The sequence below is a fragment of the Heliangelus exortis genome, chromosome 1 (genome assembly GCF_036169615.1).
Source record: "Heliangelus exortis chromosome 1, bHelExo1.hap1, whole genome shotgun sequence".
Taxonomy (NCBI): domain Eukaryota; kingdom Metazoa; phylum Chordata; class Aves; order Apodiformes; family Trochilidae; genus Heliangelus; species Heliangelus exortis.
Window position 1 is genome coordinate 169,216,101 of NC_092422.1, and position 26,120 is coordinate 169,242,220.

The 26,120-nt window shown below is 37.6% G+C and overlaps 1 protein-coding gene across 3 annotated transcripts in view; it reads right to left on the reverse strand.

Moving 5' to 3' along the window:
* CNTN1 (contactin 1) overlaps window positions 1-26,120 on the reverse strand; it is a 244,928-nt gene that overhangs the window by 79,894 nt on the left and 138,914 nt on the right. For all 3 annotated transcript variants that reach the window (XM_071733630.1, XM_071733631.1, XM_071733632.1), the window contains one exon: window positions 10,983-11,110. In XM_071733630.1, coding sequence (XP_071589731.1) covers window positions 10,983-11,040 — 58 coding nt within the window. In that variant the 5' untranslated portion in view covers window positions 11,041-11,110. The remainder of the gene's footprint in view (window positions 1-10,982; window positions 11,111-26,120) is intronic.

Genomic DNA, 26,120 nt, shown 5'->3' on the forward strand with positions numbered 1-26,120 from the left:
CCTGTGAAAAATGGAGAATGGTTATTTTAGTTATTTGTCATTATAATATAACCATATTTGTTATATGGTTATATTTGGTTATTTTGTGGGAATGGCAGAGTGGTCTTGGTCTGCTTGGACACCATTGTGATCAAAAGAAATCGATGTCTAAGGAGAGAAAATGTCATAACTAGAAAAATGCTTAGGATACAACTGGGAAAGGAATCAGATGAACTGAACCAGAGTAAAAGGAAACTTTAAGGGTTATAAATGAGGTGCCAGGAAAATACTGTCCAGTGTAGACATCATCATACATGACTTTTGGAAGAAATGGGGACAGGGCTAGGGGAAAAGTGAAGGAAATTCTCACCACCTAGGAAAGGGTGGGCAGGGCTCAGCTGCACATGAATCTATACACAAAAAGGCCACTTACTCTCTTCCAACCTTCTTACCCATCCAGTCCTGACAAACAAAGTTTGGAAAACCCTACTCTGAATAAATATTCTGTGTTTTCTTGGTTTGGCATTATGCCCATTGTGACAACAAGCTTTTGTAAAATTTCTGATTATCTAGACCTCTCTTGTCTGGGTCCCAGCCTTTCTGAGACTTGACACAAGACATACAAACTCCTAATACTCAGGGCAACCTGTCTTCTATTTCTTCACTTCTGATTTTCCTGAATACATGAATTTTCCTTTTAAATACAGGAAAGATCCTCCAAATCAACCATACCAAATAATCTCAAAAGATGTTTTTTGACTGATTCTGTAATTTTAATATGTAAAGATCTTCAACATCTGAACCATTTTGTTGAACTTTCTAATTTTACTAAAAGTTCTCACATTACATCTGAGTTTCATCTTGTGGTATTTTACCTGCCTCTTGGGTCTTTCCTCTTGCTAGTAAGAAAAAAAAAATGCACCAAGTACGTGCACACAACCACTCATCTTGTTCATCATGTGCAATGTAAGTCTTTGAACATAAATACAATAATTATGTTCTGCATAATATTAAGTAACTACATCAACCTGCTACTACCATAGACCATCCAGAATCTTGAACTCAAAACAACATTTTCAGTGGGTTATAGTGATGAGCAACTAATTCCTCAGTCGAAAGAGAGCAGGGTTAATTTTCTCGTTTCAATACCACTCATCCAAATCACTTTCAGACAAGTCAATTTATTTTATTATCAGCTAATTCAACCCTTCTGTGCATCTAATTTATTTTGAAAATTGATTTTATTCATAGATTAAGGATGTCATGAAGTAAAGCTGCTAATAATTATTGGAAATGCTTGAGTGTGTGAGCACAGTCAGAAAGATAAGTTAAAGGTATGTAGTTTATTAAAGTCACTGTGAATTTTTTAGTTCATAGGGCTTATTTTTCCCAGTGCAGAAATTAAATAAAAACCTAACTGTTTACTTTTGCTTTACTCATTCTCAGCCACAGATTGCACATATTGCATGTAGTTTGAAGGGTGGCTTTGTATTATTTGTGGCAAATAAGAAAACATAAAATGCTTTAAAAGGCTTTTCTTGTCAATAACCTTGGCTTGCAGCACTCCAGTATCTCAAACCTTAATGAGATGACACTGAGGTAAAAGATTTCAAGAAAGGAAGTCATAGCAACAATAGCAATTCATAATTTCTTCTTTCTTTTTGCTAAATCTACTCTTGTGTACTGTAAATTCAGTGTGGGACTTATCTCACATAATTTTAAAAGTTAGGGATTTTGTCTGAAGTCATCATATAGGCTTCCTTTAGAAGGGTGAGACAAGCATTTCCAGCAGGTAATTTTGATATCCTATTCCCTATTCAGCAGCTACAGAGAAACCTGAAACCTATAAGCTTAACCTTTAGATGACTAAAATAAAGCATAATGAATCTTCTCATGAGAAAATCTGCATTTACCTGACTCTAGTGCAGCCCCAGAAGTGCAACTGCACTTTCTGCTTCTTAAATGTTTTTGAGGTCTTAGACACCCAAAGAACATGGAGAAGGGCAACAACAAAAAGATATATTGTCCTCACATCCTCACAAATCAAAAGATAAGAGTGTACCTGTTCCTTCTTACCAAAAATTGAACATCCTCTTCTGGATGTCATAGAAATACACTTTTTTTTTTTTTTTTTTTTTTAATGAACCTAGGAACCTTATGCAGACATGTATTGAAATAGTGATTTTATCAAGAGATAATATAAAGAATCATCATTTCCACAATACTGGATAACTCATCTAGCTATGATATCATCTCAGTAGCTAGTGGAGTCCCCCAGGGATCAGTGTTGGGTCCAGTCCTGTTCAACATCTTTATTAATGACCTTGATGATGGGACAGAATGACACAAAGCTGGGAGGAGTGGCTGACACCCCAGAAGGCTGTGCTGCCATTCAGAGGGACCTTGACAGGCTGGAGACTTGGGCAGGGAAAAATTTAATGAATTAAAACAAGGGCAAGTGGAGAGTCCTACATCTGGGAAAGAACAATCCCATGTACCAGCACAGGCTGGGGACTGAGCTGTTAAGAGAGCAGCACAGGGGAAAGGACCTGGGGGTGACAGTGGACAGAAGGATGACCATGAGCCAGCAGTGTGCCCTTGTGGCCAAAAAGGCCAATGGCATCCTGGGGTGCCTCAGAAGGGGGGTGGCTAGAAGGTTGAGAGAGGTTCTCCTCCCTCTCTACTCTGCCTTAGTGAGGCCACAGCTGGAATATTGTGTCCAGATCTGGGCTCCTTAGTACAAGAAGGACTGGGAACTGCTTGAAAGAGTCCAGAGCAGAGTGACCAAGATGTATAAGGGAGTAGAACATCTCCTTTATGAGGAAAGGCTGAGGGAGCTTGAGGAGAATGAGGGGTGACCTCAGTAATGTTTACAAATAGGTAAAGGGTTGAGTGTCAGGAGGATGGAGCCAGGCTCTTTTCAGAGATGTCCAATGACAGAACAAGGGGTAATGGATGCAAGGTGGAGCATAGGAGGTTCCATATATACATAAGAAAAAGCTTTTTCACTGTGAGGATGACAAAACACTGGAACAGGCTGCCCAGGGATGTTGTGGAGTCTCCTCTGGAGACATTCAAAACCCAGCTGGATGCATTCCTGTGTGACCTACATTAGGTGGCCCTGCTGTGGCAGGGGGCTTGGACTGGATGATCTCTCAAAGTCCCTTCCAATCCCAAGCACTCCATGATTTCTGTGATTTCATCAGTTTCTTTTCCAAACTTTCCGAACACTTTTTGATACAGTATCTTTGTATATCATTTGCTGCCAGAACAGACACTTCATTTGGATCTATAAATAAAAGATCTCAAAGTGTAGGCTTAATCTGTGAAGTTCCTGGGCATAAAATTACCATCTCTTTGGCTATCTGCCTTCACAGGACTGTAAAGTCCAGAGAGTTTTCCTAAACTCATTTATGAAGCAGAATTTAGTGTTCAGATGAAATATGACATTAGATGTGACAAATGGTATGTGTGAAGCTGAAGACAGCTCCTGAGATCAGCAATTTCTTATTTTATAATGAGAGCTGAGAAAATGGTAACCCCAGGCAGGTGGCAGATGGCGGCTGAAGTAAGGCACAGAACTCATGCTGTAGTACTTCGCTTAACAGAGTCAGACTCATCACCACTGCCACCAATTTTTAATGAGTTTTTCTAGTTTCAATCATGATCTTTTTTCCTGTCTGTTCTGCACTTGGATAGCTTCACAGAGTTAGGAATTTCCTGGATCAGGTGAAAATTTGCTACTGGTGCATTGCTTTTCAGGACACCAGATTAAAGGAAGAAACAAGAAGCAGCAGACCCAGTGCAGTGAATTTCCTCTGATTTTTACTGTTACTTTCAGCACTGGGAATCACAAGGCTGAGATGTATTGCACAAGCAGGGAATGCACACTAAGAAGGAAAGAGCTGATGTCAATTAGCACTCACATGTTAGAAAATTTGGAAAAAGAATAAAAAAATATATATATTATATTATATATATAATAATATGTAATATATAAAATATATTATATAATAATACATATAATTATATATATATGTGTGTGTGTATATATACACACACATATTGTTCTGCTCATGGATAGTTGCCACAAGTACATAGGGAGTTACTTTACACCTGATCTGAGAAGCAATTTTGTAGGGAATGTGAAATGAGTAACTTGCAATTTATTTATTAAACTATTTGTACAGACTGCAACCTGTCTTCCTAAAATCATTCTCACATTTTGCGTTATCAGTTCTCTATTTAATCTGGATACAGGAAAGTAGAAGAAAAAATTCCCAAAGGGAAGAGAATACTGCAATTTTACTCTCAGTCTTTTATAATGATGTCTCTCAAAGACAGGTTTCTAAACCATTTTAGGACAGTTGTGCAGCATTCTAGTATGGGTATTAGCAAAAATGTTATAAATTAGCATTTACTCCCACTTTTGAATTTTCCATACTGTTTTCAAGCATTTTCTACATTCTTTACAGGAAATACCTTTCATGTTGGATTATAGTGTAGCAATAAACTATATTACATGCAGGAGCTGTGGAATATTCTTATTATTCTTATATTATTATTCTTATATTATCCTTACTTAGGAATAAAAATAATCTTTTAACTGCTTATTTACAAAGCTACTAATGATTTATCAATTTTAAAAATGTTAAATATTTCAAGTGATTAATCATAAATGCTGGATATATATTTATGTGGCAGTTCATTGGGAAGGTAGATGAAAGTGTCTCTAATCTCACTAGATCCTTAAATTAAAACACACACACAAAAATATAAAAGTCATTGAATCTTAGTAAGGGAAACAGTTGATTAAACAGAATGGAGCAAACATTCCTTTAACCAGCACTTAGTATGAATTTTCCATTCAGAATATCTGTACATAAGCCAATCTGTTTTGAAGATAGTTGTAAGAAGATCAGCAGTACTTTTTTTTTGATGGAAAATTGCCTAATAATTTTACTGTAATGAAAACGGATTTTCAAAAAGTTGGTAACAGTTTTACTAAAGGATAGCTACAAAAGCTCCTCCTGGAAATACTAAAATCTTTAACTTCATCTTTAAGGAATGTAAAATGGTAATATTGTTTGCTGAAAGCAAGTAACAACGAGACAGAATTAATTTAAGTCCATTAAAGGCCTCTCTTATTCTTTCAGGAACTCAACCCATCACAAATTTTAAGGAGAGAGGTTGGGTCAAATCAAAAATCTTTGTTATGAATGCAATGTTAAACACCTGTTCAAGTTCTCTGCTGGATAAGACTCAACTGGATTCTAACAACAATGCAGACTGTGACATGGCTATCAATAGCAAATTACAGTGAAGAATTTTACAAAGGTCATTGCCAGAAAGAAGCTAAAACAGGTGTAAAGCCTTAAGATCCCATCACTTCCACTGTGCATTGCTCTAATATTTTTCTCATCAGCATCTTTATTTTCTCATGTGCCTTCTCCTCTTTCTGTCCTGCTTCCTGTACATCTCCATTTCCCTGGAATGTAACACTGCTGCTCGAGTCAGTCATTTGGTATGACTCCCATCAGTATTGATCTGATCGATACTGTTGTATCCTGTTCCATATTTTCACATGAGAGAGAGACAAAGATCTGTTGACACAGTGAATAGCTAGATTCACCTAGCTGAACAGAAGAATCATGGACTTATTCATTATCTTAAATATTACTAAGTCATCAGGCTCCATATCAGCATAGCAAGACTGGAAACCATTTGCTATTTAGATGTTGAACTTGAGCTGTTTGCAGTATGCCACAGAAATGAGGACCTACTGGTCTCAGAGAAGCTCATGCTCAGAACCAAAGTAGTCTAGGAATGAGCCAAAATATCTCTACCAGGCTATTACAAATGTCAGGCACTCTTCAGTGGCATGAAATGGTCATCTAAAATCCAAGCAGGGACATGGCAGACAAGGTAAACAAGTATTAAGTATATTCACCCACTCTGTATTTCAGAAGAAAACAGATATCTTTCTTTAGCAATTGTGAATAATGCCACACATTATGTTTCTGGTAGAAGGCTCTAAATAATGTAGATTTTGGCCCTCAGTTCACAATACGTGTTTTGAACCTACTGTTCCAGAAAAAAACCCAATCTATATATAATTTAAAGTTTGAGGGTTGGATTTTTTCACTCCTCTCATAAGCAAGTGGGAAAAGCTGCACTGGGCATTCATGGGAAGATTATGTGCTGAAGCAGAAATATGTCCATGTCACAAAACTCATGATGTAGCATTTCACAGTCTATAAAGAAGATTCCATCACCCTGATGGAGAAGAGGCACCAGTGTAAGCTGTCAAGATGCTAAAGGGACATCAGTTTCCAAGGACCAATCAGCACAGAAACAGGAAAAGTAAACCACTCAGGCAGCCTCACTTTATATTATATAAAAGGGTTAGACTGGATATAGGAAGGCTGCCTCTGCTTTTCCAGACCAAAAAGAGCAAGAGAATTTCTCTTATCTCATATGTGACACAGAGGTGCTTGAGGAGACACATAGTTATTATGTAGTTTATCCTTTACACCAAGTTTTGAGTATGAAAGGTTTAAACCCTTGGGAGAGCAAGTTTCTCCACTTATGCCTTAGCATGACAGTTTGGTTGTTTTCCTAGACTGTCATGAGGAATGCCAAGCAATACCTGTTAAACTATTTTCAAATTTGCCCACAGTTACCTATTAGATAGTTAAATCATTTAGGTGATTCTTCTTGAAAAACACAAGTGTTAATTCAGCTGTGACTTAAGAGCTTAACATAATGATCCCATGGGAAAGCCAGTAAATTAGGGATGAAGGTGAAGTGCAGTAGGCATTCTGCACAATCTCCTCACAAGACTCCTATGTGCATATGAAACACAAGCAACAGACTCAGAAATTCAGCATGCTAAGTAATCACACCAAATAACTGCCCCGCACTGAGAAGCCCTGTGCATTGCTGGATTTCTGGCTTTCACTGAAGTTTGGTGTCCTAGGGATTTTTGAAAATAAGTCATTAGGCTCCCTAAATAGTAGAAGTGCTTTTAGCAATTTTTATGAAGATTGGACTACCAGCTTGTTTTGCACAAATCAAGAGTCGCTGGAGTGTCAAGCTGCTTTTGGGGTCTGATCTAACTCAAGATCAGGTATTGCCTGGCTCTGCACCATGAAATCCCAAGGTAAAAAGTGGAATAGTTTATTAGAAAAAAAACTTGAAGGAACACAGTAGCATTTTTTGATACTGATTCCTCCTATAGCCAAATGCTATAAAGTATTCCTTAAGCAAAATGAAATATGGGGCTTTTGCAGCTTTTAGTTTATCTTTTGGAGGAAGAAACAAACCAAGCCTGCTGCAGAAACAGACTCTCAATTCTCTTGGTGCAGGGTTATTATCTCAAGTGAAGATACACTTTGTTTCATTGATTTATACAGGATGTGCTAGATGAAAGAAAAGTCTAAAAGTCAAGACTTAGGAATAGGATATGAATTTAACAGGAAGTTAGAGGCAACTTAGAAGTATGTTGGCAAGAGCCCAGATGTCAGGAGAAAGAGAAGAAGAGTCAAATCATACCAGTAATAGGCATGAAATAACTTTTTTGGCAGTGTACTGACAATCATCAAAATGTTCCCCGAGGAATGATTTGCTGCTCTCATTTGCCTCACACTGCTCAAAGTGCACTCTGGAAAACAACCCTTATTGGAACTGTCTGTTCTATCAGTAAGTGAAAGACCAATTACTTACGGCTTTTTCATCAGTTTATATCTGCAAGACTAAATTCCAAGCCTTTATTTACCTGGGAAATAAATATTGCTCCTGTCCCATTGCAGAAGATGGCTTCTGCCTAAACTTCCAATGCACTGATTTGTGTAATGTTTGCTTCCCTGCAGCACTGCACATCCTCCAGAGATGGGAACTGCTCAGTCACTGTCACAGTCCTCAACTTCTGCCTTTAACTACCACAAAACAGAACTGGCTAAAAGTCAAGGGTTTGATTCTAGGGGAAACTCCAAGTTTCTAATAAATACATATTTCGGCTTGGGGAAAAAAAAATTCAATTTCCTGCAGCAGGGAAAAGATATATTTGAGAACAGGTAAAAATCCATAGCTCATCATAATTACTGTCACTCTTTCAGGCCAAATTCTGAACCTTTCAAGTCAGCACAGCTTACAGGTTTTCAGCTTCACAGCTCCTTGTTTCCCAAATACTTCTAGCAGGTAATTCTGCAAGCTCTCAGAACTCAGTCAAAGGAGTACATGAATTCTCAGTACCTTCAGGCTTCTTGGCTGACATCTTTGGATTTGGGACAGACCCTATGGTGAGGTATTTCAAAGAACATTGGCCCTGACTTAAAGATTTATATGTCAGTTTCCTGGCTCAAGAACAGTTAATATACTAGGGTTACCAAAATAGAATCACAGAATTGTCATGGTCAGACAAAGACCTCTAAGATCACTGACTTCAACAGGCAGACACCCCTCAAAAAAAAAAAAAAAAATTAAAATAAATTATTTATCACTATCCCACTAGAGCATGTCCTGAAGTCAGCTACATGGTTTTTAAATACCTGCAGGGTGATGACTCCACCCCCACCCTGGGCAGCCTGATCCAGTGTCTGGCTACTCTTCCAGTAAATAAAATGTTTTTAGTATATAAACCTGTATATAAAGCTATATAAACCTGTATATAAACCTGTATATAAACCTGTATATAAATCTTTAAGTTTATAAATCTTTTTAGTATGTAAAATCTTTTTAGTACATAAACCTTAATTGATGGCTTCAGACTGATAGATTGGCTTGCCTTAAGGCAACTTACCTGGTAGAACTGTGGGTACAGCACCACAGAAGGCAAGGAGAGCCAAAGAAACCCCATATTTTGTTAAAAAGTGCTAAAACACCTTTTAAAATAATCTGCTTTCAACATCTGCTTCCAAATAACTTCCCTCTTAGCTCTGATCCTTGGTGTGTCTTGTTATTAAAATGAGAACTCACGAACTCTCCTCAAAACCCATCCCCTGTCCCACACTGACATTGCCAGCGTTCCCCTTGACAGCCCTTGTGCAAGGACACCTCCTAAAACCTGACCTGTTCAACATAATTATGCACTTTTTTTCTCTACAGTTTCTCTCTTTACTCTAACCATAATGTGAGCACTGCCTAATCAACTCCTTATAATTTAGCTTGGCTACTGCAGCTATGTATTTTCTGGTTTCCATGGCATTTTCATTACCAAGGAATACATCAAAAGGAAAAATTGATAAGAGTAACTGCCAGCAGCTCTAGCACTCATTTGAAATGAGAAACCCTCCAGCAGGATTCAAGTGCTGTGACACTTGCAATGACTGCAACATCAGATATAATCCAGAACTGTGTCCTGATCCCTTGGTAATAAGAAGCAGACTTTCTCTCAACAAAAATGGATATTTACTTATTTATGCAAAGTGGAGCAGCTCCAAGAACAGAGTCTCTGTGTGTGTGTGTGTGTGTGTGTGTGTGTGTGTGTGTGTTACTCAGCTTTGCAATAGCACACCAAAAAATAACAAACTCCCTCTGTATAAGACTATGAATCTTTCCCATTGGAGGATGGTGTCATACCTTCAGAGATGGTAGCACATCTTAACTTGGGCTTTTGATGAAAAATACAAGCAAGTCCTGGATTTATTCCATAAATTAGGAAGTTGCTTTGAACTGCGAATGGCCCTATTAGAACCTTCCCACATTCAAAAGCCTTCACATCAATGCCTCCTGCTCTTTTTACAGGAATCAGAGCTTCACATAGGCAATTATAGTAAAGTGAGAGAACAAATCAATGTTGCTATGAATATATTGGTACATACTCAAACTGCATGCAGCACCATCATATCCATCTTTGTTCTTTTTATGTCACTTACTCATTAGCCCAGCATTTACTTGGCTAATGCAGCTGATGTCACCATGTCCAGAGTGAAATCACATGAAACTTCACTACTGGTAGTCAAGAGCCTCTCTTTTCAGGAGTACCAACATAAAATTCAAGTGATGAATTTTAATTTTAATTTTGGTGCAGGCAGCAATCCCTCTCTCTTAGCAAAGACAACACCCTTGAAACACATACTAAACACATTTTATGGATGAGAGCATAACATTTTAAAGGTCTTCATTAGGTGTCAGTATATCCTCCAGGAAACTGAAATATGGAATAAATAACTGAGACTAAACCCTTTCACAGAAAAATTAAGTTTTCACTAAACCAAAAAGTGGTCCTGTGAGCTATGGAGTAAGCTCACATCACAATATACATCACATCATAGCAACTGAGAAACAATATTCATTTAAATTGTTATGGATGTTTGAAACAGGCCTTACAAATCTCAAAGTTGTTCAGAACAGTTAGGAATTATATTTTAATCCTGAATTTTAACTTACCAAAGAGCTCCTTCCATCTCTTAGAACACAAACAAATTTCAGTTGCAAAAATCTGTAGTTTCAATTGTAAAAAATATGATTCCTAAATGTTTAAAATTTATGACCACATCTCTACTTATGACAAGTTTTACCATTTGTAGTTTTAAGCTGAAGTCAGTATATGTAGCACTGTACATTATATCTGATGTATCTGTTTTATGAAGATTACTGCTATGTTGTGCTGGTAGGGCTTTATGAATTTTAAATGATGTTTAGGACTGAAAATTGTGTTAAGAGTTTCTCTACTAGTAGGCATATTTCCATTTTTCTAACCATGTTGATCATCTGGCCCAAAGAGATGGTTGATACATTTTTTTATGATCTAGATAAAGAAATAATTCTGTATACTGAATTAGAATACACAAAACCAAATGCTAAGTCCAGATCTGCAATTTTTCAGGCTTTGAATTATGGTTTCCATTGTAGTAAGTATGTTTCCTTTCAGCTTCATTATTCATATTTAGAAATACATTGTATGTGCAGAAAGAATTTAAAGACATACAAACAGAATAATTGACCTTGAAATGTATAAAACTGAAAACATTTAAATGAATTAACATGGGAAGTCATCTTACCTGTCAGGCAGAAGATGAAAGAGGGCACTGTAATAAGATGATAGATGAAGAGCCACATGGTTATCTTCTGTTCAGCGATAATCTCAAAAGGAATTGTGCCACACCAGCATTCAAAGAGCTAAAACTACCTGATTGAAAAAAAGAAAAGAGGAGTTAACAGTTTTGACATAAAGCTTTATCTCATGTCACATTTAACTTGCCATATTTTCTGTCTAAACCAAATACTTAAGAGTTAATATGGGATAGAAACTTTAGAATAATAAATGCATTCTCAAATTTGCTGGATCAAATTTATGATCTGTTCAGAGAGAGCACTGTTTAAGAGCACCCAGATTTTCTGGTGACAGCAAATTATATGGTAAATGTTAATATTGAACATACTCTTTTAGACTCATCTTCCAGAACCAAAACTTTTTATTAGGTTGGACGTAGATCCTCTCTCTGAGAACACTTCACATTAGTAAAATATTAAAATAATACACAGTGTGCAATATGATATTGGAAGTCCATATTCTCTCCTCCTTCAACTCAGTAAATAATGCATTACAATTAATGATTTCAAAGTCCCTAAAGAAATGAAACAAATACATGAATCTCTTTCAAGATCCATTTATTTTGTCTAGTATATCATTCATTTTAATCTTCTAACATACAGTTCATGATCCTCTGAAAAAGCAGTATTAGTTTTTATGAATTTCCTTTTAAATATTAAATATAACCATATTTGAAGTTTTGTCTTTTCCCTGTGGGAGAAAGTCTCTCTGTATATGTACTATAAGCAAGCAAAAGAAACATCCAGGTTGTTTTAATATACTAAGATTTTAGATATAATTTTAAAGAATACTACTATAATATTTTTTACTTCTTCCAATCAAAATATTTTACTAGCTTTTTGTTTCAGGTTGGTGGCTGTTATCCATTTCTTTATGGCAATGCATCATCATACTTGCAGTGTGCAAGTTTCCATTCTGTTTAGTGGATTTCTTGCCATGAATAAATAAATGCATCTTCTACATCCTTCACAACTTGTTCACAGTTCTTGATAGGTTCTGCTGTAACACTGCCTGAGTTATGTCTTTCAAATGAAGCAAAGCTTCCAGCTTATCACTGACAGAACATTGCTCTATCTCAGGCACATGCTGATATTATCTATTCCTCTCTGTTTATTAATTTTGTTACTATTTCATTATTTGAATACATTCATACATGCTTGAAAACCCTATACATATACTAGGATGTGTGTGCATGCTAAGATAGCATTGTCATTTTTGCTGGATGTGATCTTGATGCTATTGTTTTCCAGCTTCCCACTCCTCCGGTGGCTTCTCCCCTTTCCCTACACTCTTGTTCTTTCCAGGTCAAAAATTTTGCTGAATTGTTCTTCTTGCAAAATCCAAATGTTTTAGCTCTTGTTTTGAAACTGCCATTTTCCATCTTCCCCTGAACTTCAAAGCAAAGGTACAAACATTTCTGACTCTGTACTCTTTTTGTACGTTTGGGATAGCTGCTGCTCTGCTGGTGGGAGCCCTGGTCAGACAGGACTGGCTCAGTCTACTTGTCTCATGTCTCTCCTTCAAGTGGCTTGGAACAAGTCTTCTTCCTCAGAATAACACTTACGAAATTTTTATTTGAATGTGCCTTAAATAGTGAGTTTTCCTAAGAAGTGAGTTTGATGGGGTGTTAAACACATAGTGTAGGAAAATTACAAGCAGTATTACAAGAGAATTGTTTGGCTCAGAAATGCTGTTGCTTTTTCTTTTTTTTGGAGGTGAAATCTTTAACAAACTATATTAGTTGACATGACCCTAAATTAATGGCTATGAAAACAACAGAGCTAAACAGTGATTTCCAAAACTGAGATTTATTTAGAAATATTCCCTGGAAAAAGGCTCTCATGATGGCAACAAATGCATATGCTTCCTGTATCTAGATCCAAGGGGAAGAATTTACTAAATATCTTTACCCTCCCCCTTCTGCTGGCATTAAAGTTTCTTCACTCTATCACACAGAGGATATTCACAACTATTTCAGGCATCTACCTTAAATGACCAAGGTATGAATTACTGTGGCTTTATGGTACCTCCAAAAGACAACTGTAGGTTAGATCCACAAATAACTTTGTATACTTTTCCAGCAGCCACACTCTGCTGTGAAACTTCTTGTGTTATGACACTGTCTCGCCTTGAACATTTATTTCCAAGTGATATCAGTTAAATTGCATAGTTAGGCTGAAATAATGCACACAATTAGACTGCAATGAAACAGAAACTCTGTTGGGAACAATTGTAATTAGACAGTAGCTCATGGTGATAATAACTGTGTTCAAAAGTATTGATGGATAAAACTGCTAAGAGTAAACCTGGGTTCTCCCTCTGGCATTACAGGCACAGCTGTAGACAGAATATCCCTCCTCCCTCTCTTTTGCAGAATCCAAGTTCCATTTTGAAAAGTTACTTTTTCCTCTAGCTCTCAAAAAATTCTTTTCTGTTGGCTCAGGGAAAAAAATGGTTTGAACACTCATTCAAATTACTGTAAATAAAAATTGTCAGTAAATGCTATAAATACCTCATTTTACTCAGCTATAAAAATATCCACCCTGCCAGGATTAAAATCCTTTCCTTGCTCTCACTTTTCAGCTGAGTGGGTTCTGTACATATAGCACATCCATCTCAGCATGTGGATGAGAAGTGAGGCTGTTTCCCATCACCCTGCTGAATTTTGGCAGAACTGCCTGCTACGAGATGAGATAGCACCCAGGTCACCATCTGCATGTCTGCAGTAGTATTGCCTATACAGGATGCTACCAACCCAGCTGCCCAAGGATGAGTCCAGGGGCATCAGAGGCAGCAGCACTTGAGCTGGTGGCAGCACTGTGGGCTGCAGTGCTCACACAGGGTTATCTACTGCCCCTTTTGCTTTACAGCTCTCAGTCTTTTTCCTTTGCAATCTGAGTATTGTTGCTTAAGTAAAAAACACCCCTGAACAAAAAGAACAATCATTAGTACAACTCACTTTTCTTCCCTGTAAAAGCAGAGAGCGATTGCATGCCTGGTATAGTCCTTTCAGTCTGCACAGTACCCTGTCCTTCCTTTCTCACAGCAAAGCATCATACTTTTAGCAAGCTAGAAAGACGTTTTGAAAATATGTAATAAAATAATCAGGCATTTAACTGCAACTGTGTCAAGTTTAATTACTATCTAATGCTCATTAACACATTTAAGTCTCTTCTGACTGCTCGGTTTCCCAAAAGAGCCAGTCACCACTACAGAGCCTTTACCTTGCCAGATTCAAGAAAACTCATTCTGGTGAGCAGTTTGGAGTGCAATCCTCCCAAAGGAGGTGGGGGAAAACTAGGACATTGGCTACTGAATAGAAAGCATGTTCAAATTTGAACACAGGGACCTCCCAGGATGCTTCTGGAGGCCTGCACTGTCTCATGATGCTTCATTAAGATGAGGAGTGTTCCCAGGACATGAGGGAAGACCTGCTTCTCTATAACACCCAATTTTAAGGATGTTTTAATCTCTAAAAATGCACTTCAGGAGAATGCCTACATATTCTGTCTTCAGATCTTCACCACACATTTAGGCCTTCATTCGGGAGAAAAATACACTTGTTTTAGAGCTATGAAAAGAACCTATTTAATCCAAACAGGTGACACCATCGTGTTGCATGGACATAAAGCAATCATAATGTAGACATACAAAAAAAATTACAAACAGCAGGTAATAGAAGTCAGTTGAATAAAGACCATAAGATCAAAAGCATAGGAAACAAGCTACATAATCCACTAGATTTGAAATTAAGGAAGAGTGGGAATGGACAAGGGAAAGCAGAGAAACAGTGGGAGATGTCCAAAGGGGGAAGAGGAAGCACAATAACAGGACTTAGTGCTACAGAGGGGAGGGGATGCCATGTAGACATGTAAGTGATGTGTGGGAGGTTGGAAGTACAAACTGACCCAAAAGGGCAGTCCAAAAGAAAGGTCAAGAGGAAAAGTAATGGAGTGGGAGATGTAGGTAGATGAATGCACATGAATATACAGTCTGCTGTAACCACAGCAAGAGACCAAAGGACTAAAGTAACAGATGAGATGCAGATGGGGAAGGTTATTTCATCTGCTGTATTTTGTTTAGCTAGACCAGCACAAAGTAAAATGGGAGGAGCTGGGGAAAGCATAGAATCGGTCTGCACTTGTATAGGAGAAAAGTAACAAAGGATGGAAGGTAGCAGAAAAAAGAAAGGTAGTCAAGTTGCCTCTGTCAGTAAATCTCAATGGTTAGCATGAAATCATCTCCCCTGACCACCCTTTAGCAAAGGTTTCAGTGTGGAAGCTGTGTGATCACTGCACTGGGCCCTGACACCCATTAAAGGTTCCCCCTCAGGAAGCCCAAGTGCTGAACAGGCAGAGATGGGGCAAAGGGAAAGGTTCAGAAACTCTGGCTTGGTTCTTAGTGAGGAGAGGTCAATCAAGATGCTTGTTATGATTCTCATTTCCTGGTATATTATGATATGGTATAATTATGATGATTATACACATTCAAGCTTTAGAATTGGTAGAGATTCCATCCAGATTAGCCTATAAATAGATACAACAATCTAGAAGAAATCTCTGGTTCTCCATCCTTTTTCATAACAAGAATATATATAATTGCAATAATTCTCTTGTAAATTAACACAGTGGTAAGTTATAATCAAAGCTTTTTAGGAGCCACACAATACTTCAACAAAATCAATGTTTTGTATTTGTTTTTATTTCAGGCTCTTCTAGTGATTTTAGCAAGCATCTAATTGCTTGTTTTCATGTTTTTCTTTAAAAAGTTCACCTTTTTTGCTATGATAACTAATTCCATGGAAATTTCACTGGTTGCTCAGTATGAAGAATTTCCAAGAAAACTTTGAATTTAATAAAAATAATTATGTTTATTTCATATTATTTATTGTATCACCCTTTACCTTTTTCTACTGTTTGGTCTTTGGTCTTTAATCTTGTGATCAGTCAATAAGTTTTGGCAATTAGAAAGGGCACTGCATCTTTTTGAAGATTCTGGCTTCTCAACCATCAACCACAACCCTTTGATTTACCAAAAGCTTAGCCACCAGTATAAGCACTAATCCTCTCTATTACTAGAAATGTAATGGCAGTCAAATTCCTTGCCACTGCATAGGTTTATCTCATTATAGTGGTCTGGGATGACTGGAAGTAAAATTCCAAGTCAACCCTGCTCTTTTAGAACTATTGTGTCTACAGAAGATTTTAGGTATCTGGCCACAAGTGGCTTTAATTCCCTTCACAAAAGGCTTCTAGATACTCTTCACTCATTTTGATGAGCTTTGGTTTCTACAACTTTTGATTTTTCACAGATTTGTTCAAGTGTAAATACAAGTTCAAATTCACTTCCCCCCAAATACCAGCCACCAGCCCACTTAGTCACCAACAGTTGAGCTTCTAGTACTTTCCACACCATCCTATTTAAAGAATAGAGCAACTATCTCCATTTCAAATGCATGAAAGCCAGCTAAGAGGCCCATTAATTTGATGGACCATAAATAAGATACTCGAACTGAATTTACACTTTCAAGGCCAACATCCAATAACAAACATACCAAAAAGCCACTGAGTTGGAGCAGAGCAGTCTAATACCCCCCTCTTCAATTACTCACATTTTTTTCCTACTGTTTACAGATGCTAAATAAATAAAGAAAGAAATATCAAGATCAGTTACTTAATACTTTAGACAGTCTAAATTAATACATGGTTCTACCACTACTGGACAGTTCAACCAGTTCTGTATTTTTGCTTAATAAGCATTGTCTTGGAAACATGAAGAACTGATGTCTTGGGTATGATGAGGACTTCAGGGCTGTTACTGGGTTTGGCCCACGTTTCTATAGAAAACCTCATCTTAAGGTTGGAGAACAATAGGAAATTTCCATTCTTTTACAAATATTTATTAATTTACTCTTCATGCCTTCCTTTCTATTTAAACTCCCATGTCAATAGGCTTAAAAGGACTAATATCCTGGCATCCTGATGATTTGCAACATACTCTGGCTCAGAGGTACCCTTCTCTTCCCCTCCCTGATTCCTTCTTTGGAAGCTGTGACTTCTCCCTAAGAATCAGGCACCAAAAAAGAATAAATTCCTTTTCTAGACATGTTTTGAGCCAGGCATGCCTTTTGCAGTTGAAAACAGTCGTGTTCTATCTTCAGAGCAAGAAAACATAGTGCCTGTAACAAGAAACCAAACCATCCGATATAGCACAATTAGCAGGAGATCTTTAGGAGGTACAGAAGGTATCTGAATGGCTACTTTACTGCTTGAGGTGCCTGTTTTCCATGGCAGTTTTCTAATCCATCATATTTTCAAGTAGGACAGCAGGCTGGTAGTTAATCACACTGTGAATTCAGCTTTCCTGCTTCCTTTATATTTACACATCAAAGAATTTAGACCTTGAGAACCATTAACTTCTTCAGTCAGTTGCTCAGGATGCACTTTTGCTTTCTTGTTCAGCAATTAAGAAGCTCTCTGGGACTTTGCTTGCCTGCTAGATCATCCTACCCATTTTAATTTCTTTTACACTTTGTTTTGGCTTTCTGTCATTTTCTCCTCTCAGAGAGTTCATGCAACTAATTAGACCTCTTATTTTTCTTATTTGTACTCACAGATTCATTATGAATCAACATTAATTCTTTTCCCTAAAAGGGTTTTACTGTGGTCACACATCTATCTCATCTTGCAGTTAATCAATGATTCTGTAACAAGAGATCATATATATTTTTAGGAAGTTTAGGCATCTCCTATTTTGTGGTAAGATCAATAAATCAGCTTAACTATTAATTATGACTACTGTTTTGTTACTTATTTTTGAGTCACTGAGTGGCAAAAAAAATTTGTTTTGAAATACTTTCAGATAATGAAGTGCTGCTTAGAGGTACTTAAATACTGATTTTGATTATCATGTCAGCAGCAAAGGGTCAGGCAGGTAATCCTCCAAGTCCTTATTCACACCATTTGCTCTAGCAGCAACCTGTCATTTTTTCTTCTAAGGTAATAAATAAGAAAAATATCACTTACTCCTGCCATAACTCACGGGCACTGCTCACACTTTTCTGAAAGCATGTTGTAAGGGGTTTGCTGTTTAAAGATTGCCAACTAACAAAAATCAATAAATCTCCTGAAAAGCACCAAAGATCACACATCCTATTCTGTTCTTATACTTAGGAGTAGCTTCTGTTTGTGTCTGAAAATTGAATGAATTTGACTCCAAAATAACCACACATACCCAGCATGATGAAGAGAATCAGCCTTGAATACAAATAAATATCTATGATTAAAATTGGACATTCTGTCATATATTAAAGAGGATTTTTTGGATACTTTGGCCAACAACTTTTGTAGGACAAAAAAAACACTAACTCTTTGGTAAAATTAATCGTATAACTGCTGGTATGTTTCAGAGTTTCAATTTTATTAAAGTTTATAAAAGAAAAGAGAAGAGAAAACTACTTAGAATGTGATGATGAAATAAAATCTTAAACACACTAGATAAATTTCTAAAAAAATATTCCTTTGACTTTTCAAAAAAATCTTTATTATACTCTTTGCATTTCCCATCTGATTTTGTACATTTTCTTGCACTTAGCAATACCTTCTTATTCATCACTAAATGAAGATATAGGAATGAATCACATGAATTCAGTAAGTTGATAGCAGATGTATTTATATACATTAAAATGTAACAGTTTATCCATATAATCTTTAACTCAGGATACTCTATAACATACTTCCTATTGTACAGCCAAAGACAAGCTCAGTGGGAGATTTCATCTTCAAACTGCACGTTTCCTAGCAACTCTCTTTAAATCAGAGTAGCTTTTTTTACATCAATCACTTGGAACCGTTGAGAATGCTTAAAAAACATCTCTTTCATACTGTGAATAAGCAGTTTGAATCAGACTAGCAGCTGCAAAAAGGAGAAAAAAAGGAAAATCAATTCAATATTTACTAGGATTTGCTGTTGGATTTTGGAATAATACATTACTTGTGTCTTTTGGTTTTAAGCTTATACATCAGCATAGCTATTGGTGAGAGCCATGTGCTTTTTTTACAGGTTTGAGCTCCCATCCACCATTTCCAAGAACCTCTGTGTTTTAAAAGATACTTTCTGAGGATATTCATGAGGTAGATTTAGCTGCATTCTGAAGATTTTAAAAGACAAATGATGACTCCTATTGGCTTAATTACCTAAGCTAAAGCATAGTTTCTGTAGTCATCTGACTTTTGTGTAAAAACAAACACCTTTCTCTGAGAGCTTAATTCATTGCCCTTCATATGCTCTTCATACACTTATCAACCCCAATATAGCCTCAGAGGCACCTATACGGCATCTATAGAAATCTCTCTTAATGCTTAGCAAGGTGGGACCCATAGATCATCAGATCTATGTGTTCATCATCAGAGCAGTCTTTGGATGAATCCCAGGGTCAAAATCACTACCTGAGAGAAATCACATCTTCCTATGCTCATAAGAAAGCATATTGATGTCATGATAGCACTTAGATGAAATTGAGGTGGACTGGAGAAAAACAAAGGTGGGAAAACAGACAGGTTAAGAGGACAACAGGCCCTGCTTGCACGTCAGCAGTGGTCAGTCAATAAATTTGTTTGGCCTAATCACCAAAGCATGTCCTTTTTTCACATTAAATTCTACATCTGTCCAATTTCCTGGGTCAGGGGCTGTCTGTCCATCTCGCACTTGTGTGTATGGAAGCATAAATTCCATCCACTGGGGAGGTACCATGAGCCCAAGGTGCTCCAAGTGGCACTAACTGGAGAGACCAGCGTGTGTGAGGGAGCTGAGTGGTGGCTGCTGGAGATGGGGCCACAGGCAGCAAGAGCCCAGGTGTCTGCAGCACCAGCTTTGACAGAAATGGGAGGAGAAATATATGGTGTGGGTATGTGTGCCACTGCATAACCACCAGAGGACATCAAGCCAGGCTAGCTAGCAAGAGGCTCAAGAGCAGGTATTATAGAATCATAGAACTGGATGGATTGGAAGGGACCTCAGAGATCATCAAGTCCAACCCTTGATCCACTACTGCTGCAGTTACCAGACCATGGCACTGAGTGCCACATCCAGGCTCTTTTTAAATATCTCCAGGGATGGAGAATCCACCACTTCCCTGGGCAGCCCATCCCAATGCCTGATCACCCTCTCAGTAAAGAAATTCTTCCTAATGTCCAACCTAAACCTCCCCTGGCACAACTTGAGACCGTGCCCTCTTGTCTTGCTGAGGGTTGCCTGGGAAAAGAGACCAACCCCCCCGTGGCTACAACCTCCTTTCAGGGAGTTGTAGAGAGTGATGAGGTCTTCTCTGAACCTCCTCCAGCCCCAGCTCCCTCAGCGTGAGTCCATTCCCTCAGAGTGTCCATTGCCAGTAGCTGGGGATAGCAGGGGCTTCAGGGCTAGGTGACAGTCATAGAATCATTTTGGTCGGAAAAAACCTTTAAGATCATCAAGTCCAACCTTTAACCTAGTGCTGCCAACTCTACTATTAAACTGTGTCCTTAAGCACCACATCTACACATCATGTAAATACCTCCAGGGATGGTGATTTCACCACTGCCTTGGGCAGTCTCTTCCAGTGCCTGACAATCCTTCCAGCAAAGAATTTTTTCCTAATATCCAATCTAAACCTCCCCTTGCACAACTTGAGGCCATTTCTTCCTTTTCTCTCTCTTGTCACTTGGGAGAAGACACTGACACCCACCTCACCACAGCCTCCTCAGGCCAGATTTTGGAGGGATAAACATTTATGTCTGGACACATGCTTTCCACTCACAGGCTTTCATCCTCATCAGACAGGCAGGATGAGGGTGTTGGGGCTGCTCCTGCTTGCAACTGCTGCTACTTTTAGTCTGCTGATCTACCTGGCCAGCCACATACAGATGCAGGTGAGAGGTGCTGAGCATGGCTGCTGGCTGGTCCTGGACACAGGGACCTGCTGCAGCTTCACCTCTCCCAGGGGACTGGATTTGGCAGCTCCCAACAAAACCAACCAGAGAGTTCAATGAGATGCTCTTAGCCTGAATTTCTACAGTGATGGAGCAGGATCTGGCTCCACAAACGTGTGAGTGTTTTATCTTTGCAACGTAATACATCTGAGAATGCCAGTATTTTATATTTTATAAAATATCTATTATAAATTAATGCTTATTCACATAGAAAGTAAAGTATGAAAATTATGTTATAAAAGTATGACTAATTTGTGTAATGACTGAATCCAGAGAAACATTTAAAATCACTTCTAAGCAATTAATAAGTCTAGAAATAAAGTCAAAAGAGAGAAGCACTTGATTTTATACATCCAAACTATTCTGCTTTGCTTTTATTCTTAAATATCATAGAGAAAAAAGCTAAAAAGAAGAACAGGAAGATATGAGAGTCAAAGGCCTGATCTACTGAAAAGTCTGCAAATATTTAAGTATAGAATGAACAAATACAGAAAATCACAGGAGGCACTCATGACTCTGCAGGTCTGAAGCCTAGAAAATTGCATTTTAGAGTGCTTGTTCCAAGTTCTGTATTTATATAAGATACATTTACATACATTTATGAGATACATTTTTATATTTCTCATTAGTTATGAAAGTTGCATTAGGAAGTAATTCCATTCCAACAGACTGATTTCAAATAACCCCAAATGTTTTAGTTGATAACTGTTCCACTGAATGCAACATGAGTGTATTCTTTCACAGATGCTATTTCAGTATGGCAAGAAGCCAAGAAATCAATAGAACTTTCTCATTTGGAAGGTGTTGGTTGCAAAATAATGCCCTAACATCTTGCAACCCCAAGCAACTCAGTGTTCTTCCAAGCAATAAAACAAGAGTCCCTACAGACTTGGTTAAGCAACTGCCTACAGATATTTTGTATTTACTGCACTTCTGACACAGACCTGGAAGTGGCCACCCCAAGGCACAACCCCTCTCCAGCACAGGGCCTTCACCAGTTTAGGAGTTCCTGATAGAAAAAGTTTAATGAAAACTGCAGTCAAGTATTTCTGAAAGAAATAATCCTTTGAAAACATGCATGCTGCCTGCTTTGATTAAACCTCTGATTTTTACTATGCAGTAGTTTTGGTATTCATGTGCTTATTACTCCTCCTTTTCATCACTGAACAGGTCAAATGTTACAATATCCATTGTCTTTACTTATTACAATTTGAACAAACTTTGTGAAAATGCACTGAATTTTTAATATTTTACCCTATTACATCCTAATTTCTTCATACTTTGGCCAAAGAGTAAAACTTCCTAATTCTTGATGGTAAACTTTGGGGTAAAATATTAAAATTATTTTTATATTTTAAATTCTCAATTAATTTAGGGGCTTTGAGGGGTTATATATGACCAAGAGCACTCCAAAACCAATGTAGGTCATTGAAATTGTACTGTTAAGTAACTGTTCTGGTTTTCATTACCTGGCTCCACAATTGAAGAAAAATATAATCATTATGAAAGGACAGGGAAAGCACAACATCACCTGCACTCATTGTTATATTCAGTAAAAGCAAAGTAATCAGTATATATTCTGGTATCTCAGGTGACATGTTAGTGCATCTACAAATTAGGAACATCCACACATTAATATCTTTAAAGAAAATCCATTATAAATGCTTTAATCTATTAACTTTTATGCATACTTGCTACCATGTTTGCCTTAATCCTTCTTCCCTGATCTCTTCCCTGAAATTCTCAACTTTTCTTAATTGCCTCCAATATTCAAGTGAACTAATTTAGCTGGAGAGAGGCATGTAAGGTATCCTTTACATTTAATTAATTTGGAAAAAAATAATTGATAAAATTACCTCCCTGTTGCACAGCAGAAATGACAAGAAAGGAACAGACAAAATTTCACGCATGGTAATCAATATCAGAAATTGAAAAAGCATCATTATCTTCACTGGCATTTGTGTGCTTTTATACTGATGGAGATAAAAATGTAAAAATGAGAATGTAGCTCAGCATGCACTTTTAGTACATTTTAAAAGGCAATGGGAAAGATGCTGCTATTTATAACTACCAAAACCTGCTCTATATTACTCTCTGTGGTCTGCTAATGCGTCTATCAAATTAATCACTATGCCAACACAAATTTGCTCATTTGGTCTTTTTATTTCTCAAAATATTACAATAAATCAATTTTTAAATGTACAGGACTTGCACTGTAATATTGATTATGTTCTGAAACATCCTTAGAACTCTGGGGGACTCTTTTGATAAGAAAATTTTCTAATTCTCACTATAGTACCAACAAGAGGAAAAATATTCTAATGGGTGCAATGCTTGCAAAATAAAAATGATCAATAATTGAACTCACCAGGCATTTTGCAACACAGTTTCATGTATCACCTTTTTCTTCTCAATAACACGGAGTATCTCTAGGTCACAGCTCAGATTGCTTCTGTTTTGATTTTTTTCGAAGGTATTGAAATTAGACAATAAGTGAGTATTATCTCAACTGAGAAATGGCATCTTACACTAATATTTGGTTTGGTAGCTTATTTTAATGCTGCAATCTGTTTTTTCCCTTGTAGTCATCACAGAAATGCGCTGGAAGTTTTGAAGAGCTAAAATTTCAGTATTTGTGACCTGTCACAGGATCTAAAGTCCAAACTTCTGCAGATCATTCTTTGGATTCAAGCAGAAAAAAGATGAGAGACAGGAGCATATGAACATTTGTCAGTATGGTGTATGGGGACTGAATGATTTAAGAGCACAGTGGAACAAATGAAATATGATGGTTTAGGATCTCAGGATCAGGAAATCACAAATATTTTCTGTGTGGCCATTTTAATGTGTGCATTTTAAAGCTGTTACTTGTCAATTTTAGCTCTGTCTCTAAACTTTCTTAGAATATAATCAGAATTAAGATCAAAAGCTGGACATACAAAATGTTGAAAGCTAAATGTTTGAGAAGGAGCTTATGTTAGACCTTCTATGTCAATAGCATGTTATGTGATTTTCACCAGAAGAGGAGCTTCAGAAGAGATGCAGCAACCTTTACTCCAGAGGCACCAGCTCCCCTAATAGGGGAGATACCAAGGACCCTAACAATGAACCTTCCTTCCTGCTTTTTCCTCTATGATTGCACTGAAGTACATATTTACTTGGTACTCAATCATTTATTGAGGAAAGACTGCTCAATCCTTCAGCATTTATATGCTGAACTCTATGGATGTTTATCATGGATGGAAAGGAGCAAATGACAGCCAAAGCATCAACAATAAAGTGATAAATAACAGACATAAATTTATGTCTTTGTTGTACATAAGACCTGGATAAACACTACCTTTCTCCTTTTTGACGTGGGCAAAACACCCTTTGCCTGCAACTACCTACTGTAACATGGTCAGGAATTGATTTATTGATATTCACAAAAACTCTCTTCACCTACGTTACTGTATTTGAAACTTGAGATTACAGTTGAGAAGATTATTTAAGGCCCTCTGCTATTCTCTTCCAGTAAATTTTGTGGAGAACAAAATTTGTACTTGCCTGTGTGTCTTGTCAGAAGACAAGCAACTATACTGAAGAGAAAAAACAGAGCAAGGAGATTTTATTTCCTTTCTTAATCACTGATCTTGATGCTTGTCTTGCAGTTTGAAGAAGCCAGTAACTAATGTCCAAGATTACTATTAACAAAATAATATAGTGCTATGTCTATAACACATGATGGGGTTAGATGATTTCATTAATTGCTCATACTTTTTTATCACAAGCATTTTATGCTTCATGGTACATCTAAAGATCAGTTGTTCTAACACATCGTTACTGTTTTTAATAAAAATGCTTGCACTTAGTAATTTGTATTTATCCTGGGAAGAATATGAGCCTCTTATGAAAACTAAATGGATCTGAATTAAATACAGACAGAAATGGTCAGGTGATAGACTTAAGTGATGACTATCAAGAGGTCAGGGTGTCCATTATATTCTGAAATAAAAGTAGCTCATCCTATGCCTCATAAATTTGATTTGAAATAACAGATCAGTTAAGCCTTCATTGACATCACATTAACAAGTAATAACTTCTTTTAAAATCTAAGGGTTACCTGGAACTGATTATCTGCTATTGGGAAAATAATTCATGTCACAACAATCTCTATGCATTTTGGAGATATAGAATCATAGAATCATAGAACTGGCTGGGTTGGAAGGGACCTCAGAGATCATCAAGTCCAACCCTTGATCCACTACTGCTGCAGTTACCAGACCATGGCACTGAGTGCCACATCCAGTCTCTTTTTAAATATCTCCAGGGACAGAGAGTCCACCACTTCCCAGGGCAGCTCATTCCAATGTCTGATCACCCTCTCCGTAAAGAAATTCTTTCTAATGTCCAACCTAAACCTCCCCTGGCACAACTTGAGACCGTGCCCTCTTGTCTTGTTGAAAGTCGTCTGGGAAAAGAGACCAACCCCCACTTGGCTACAACCTCCTTTCAGGGAGTTGTAGAGTGATGAGGTCTCCCCTGAGCCTCCTCTTCTCCAGGCTGAACAGCCCCAGCTCCCTCAGCCTCTCCTCATAGGATCTGTGCTCGAGTCCCTTCACCAGCCTGGTTGCCCTCCTTTGGACCTGCTCCAGGACCTCGATCTCCTTCCTAAACTGAGGGGCCCAGAACTGGACACAGTACTCGAGGTGTGGCCTCACCAGGGCTGAGTACAGGGGCATATATTTTGAATAACTTTGCATTCAAGACTGAATCTGTACCTTGAAGATGGTTCTAAAGGGCTATTTAGTGTTTTAACCACAGATTTGTTATAAATGTTGCAGATTTCAATTTGCATTTTCTATGTGGTATAGATAACCCACGGCTCTTCCTGATTCCCAGCAGCCAGGATAGATCTTAAAAGAACACACAGGTGGAAGAAGTCTGACAGCTCATTAGTCTCTTCCAGCAGGCATTGTAAAAGTTTCCTTCAATTCAAGAAAACAGTTTAGAGAGTATCTTTCTGAGACTCTATTTTAGGGTTGCTCTGACACAGGAAAATTCCTTTTTTATGTGTTACCTTTCAAAACTTTATTGACACTGGCACTCGACTGCATGCTACAACCAAAGCTCTGAAGTCT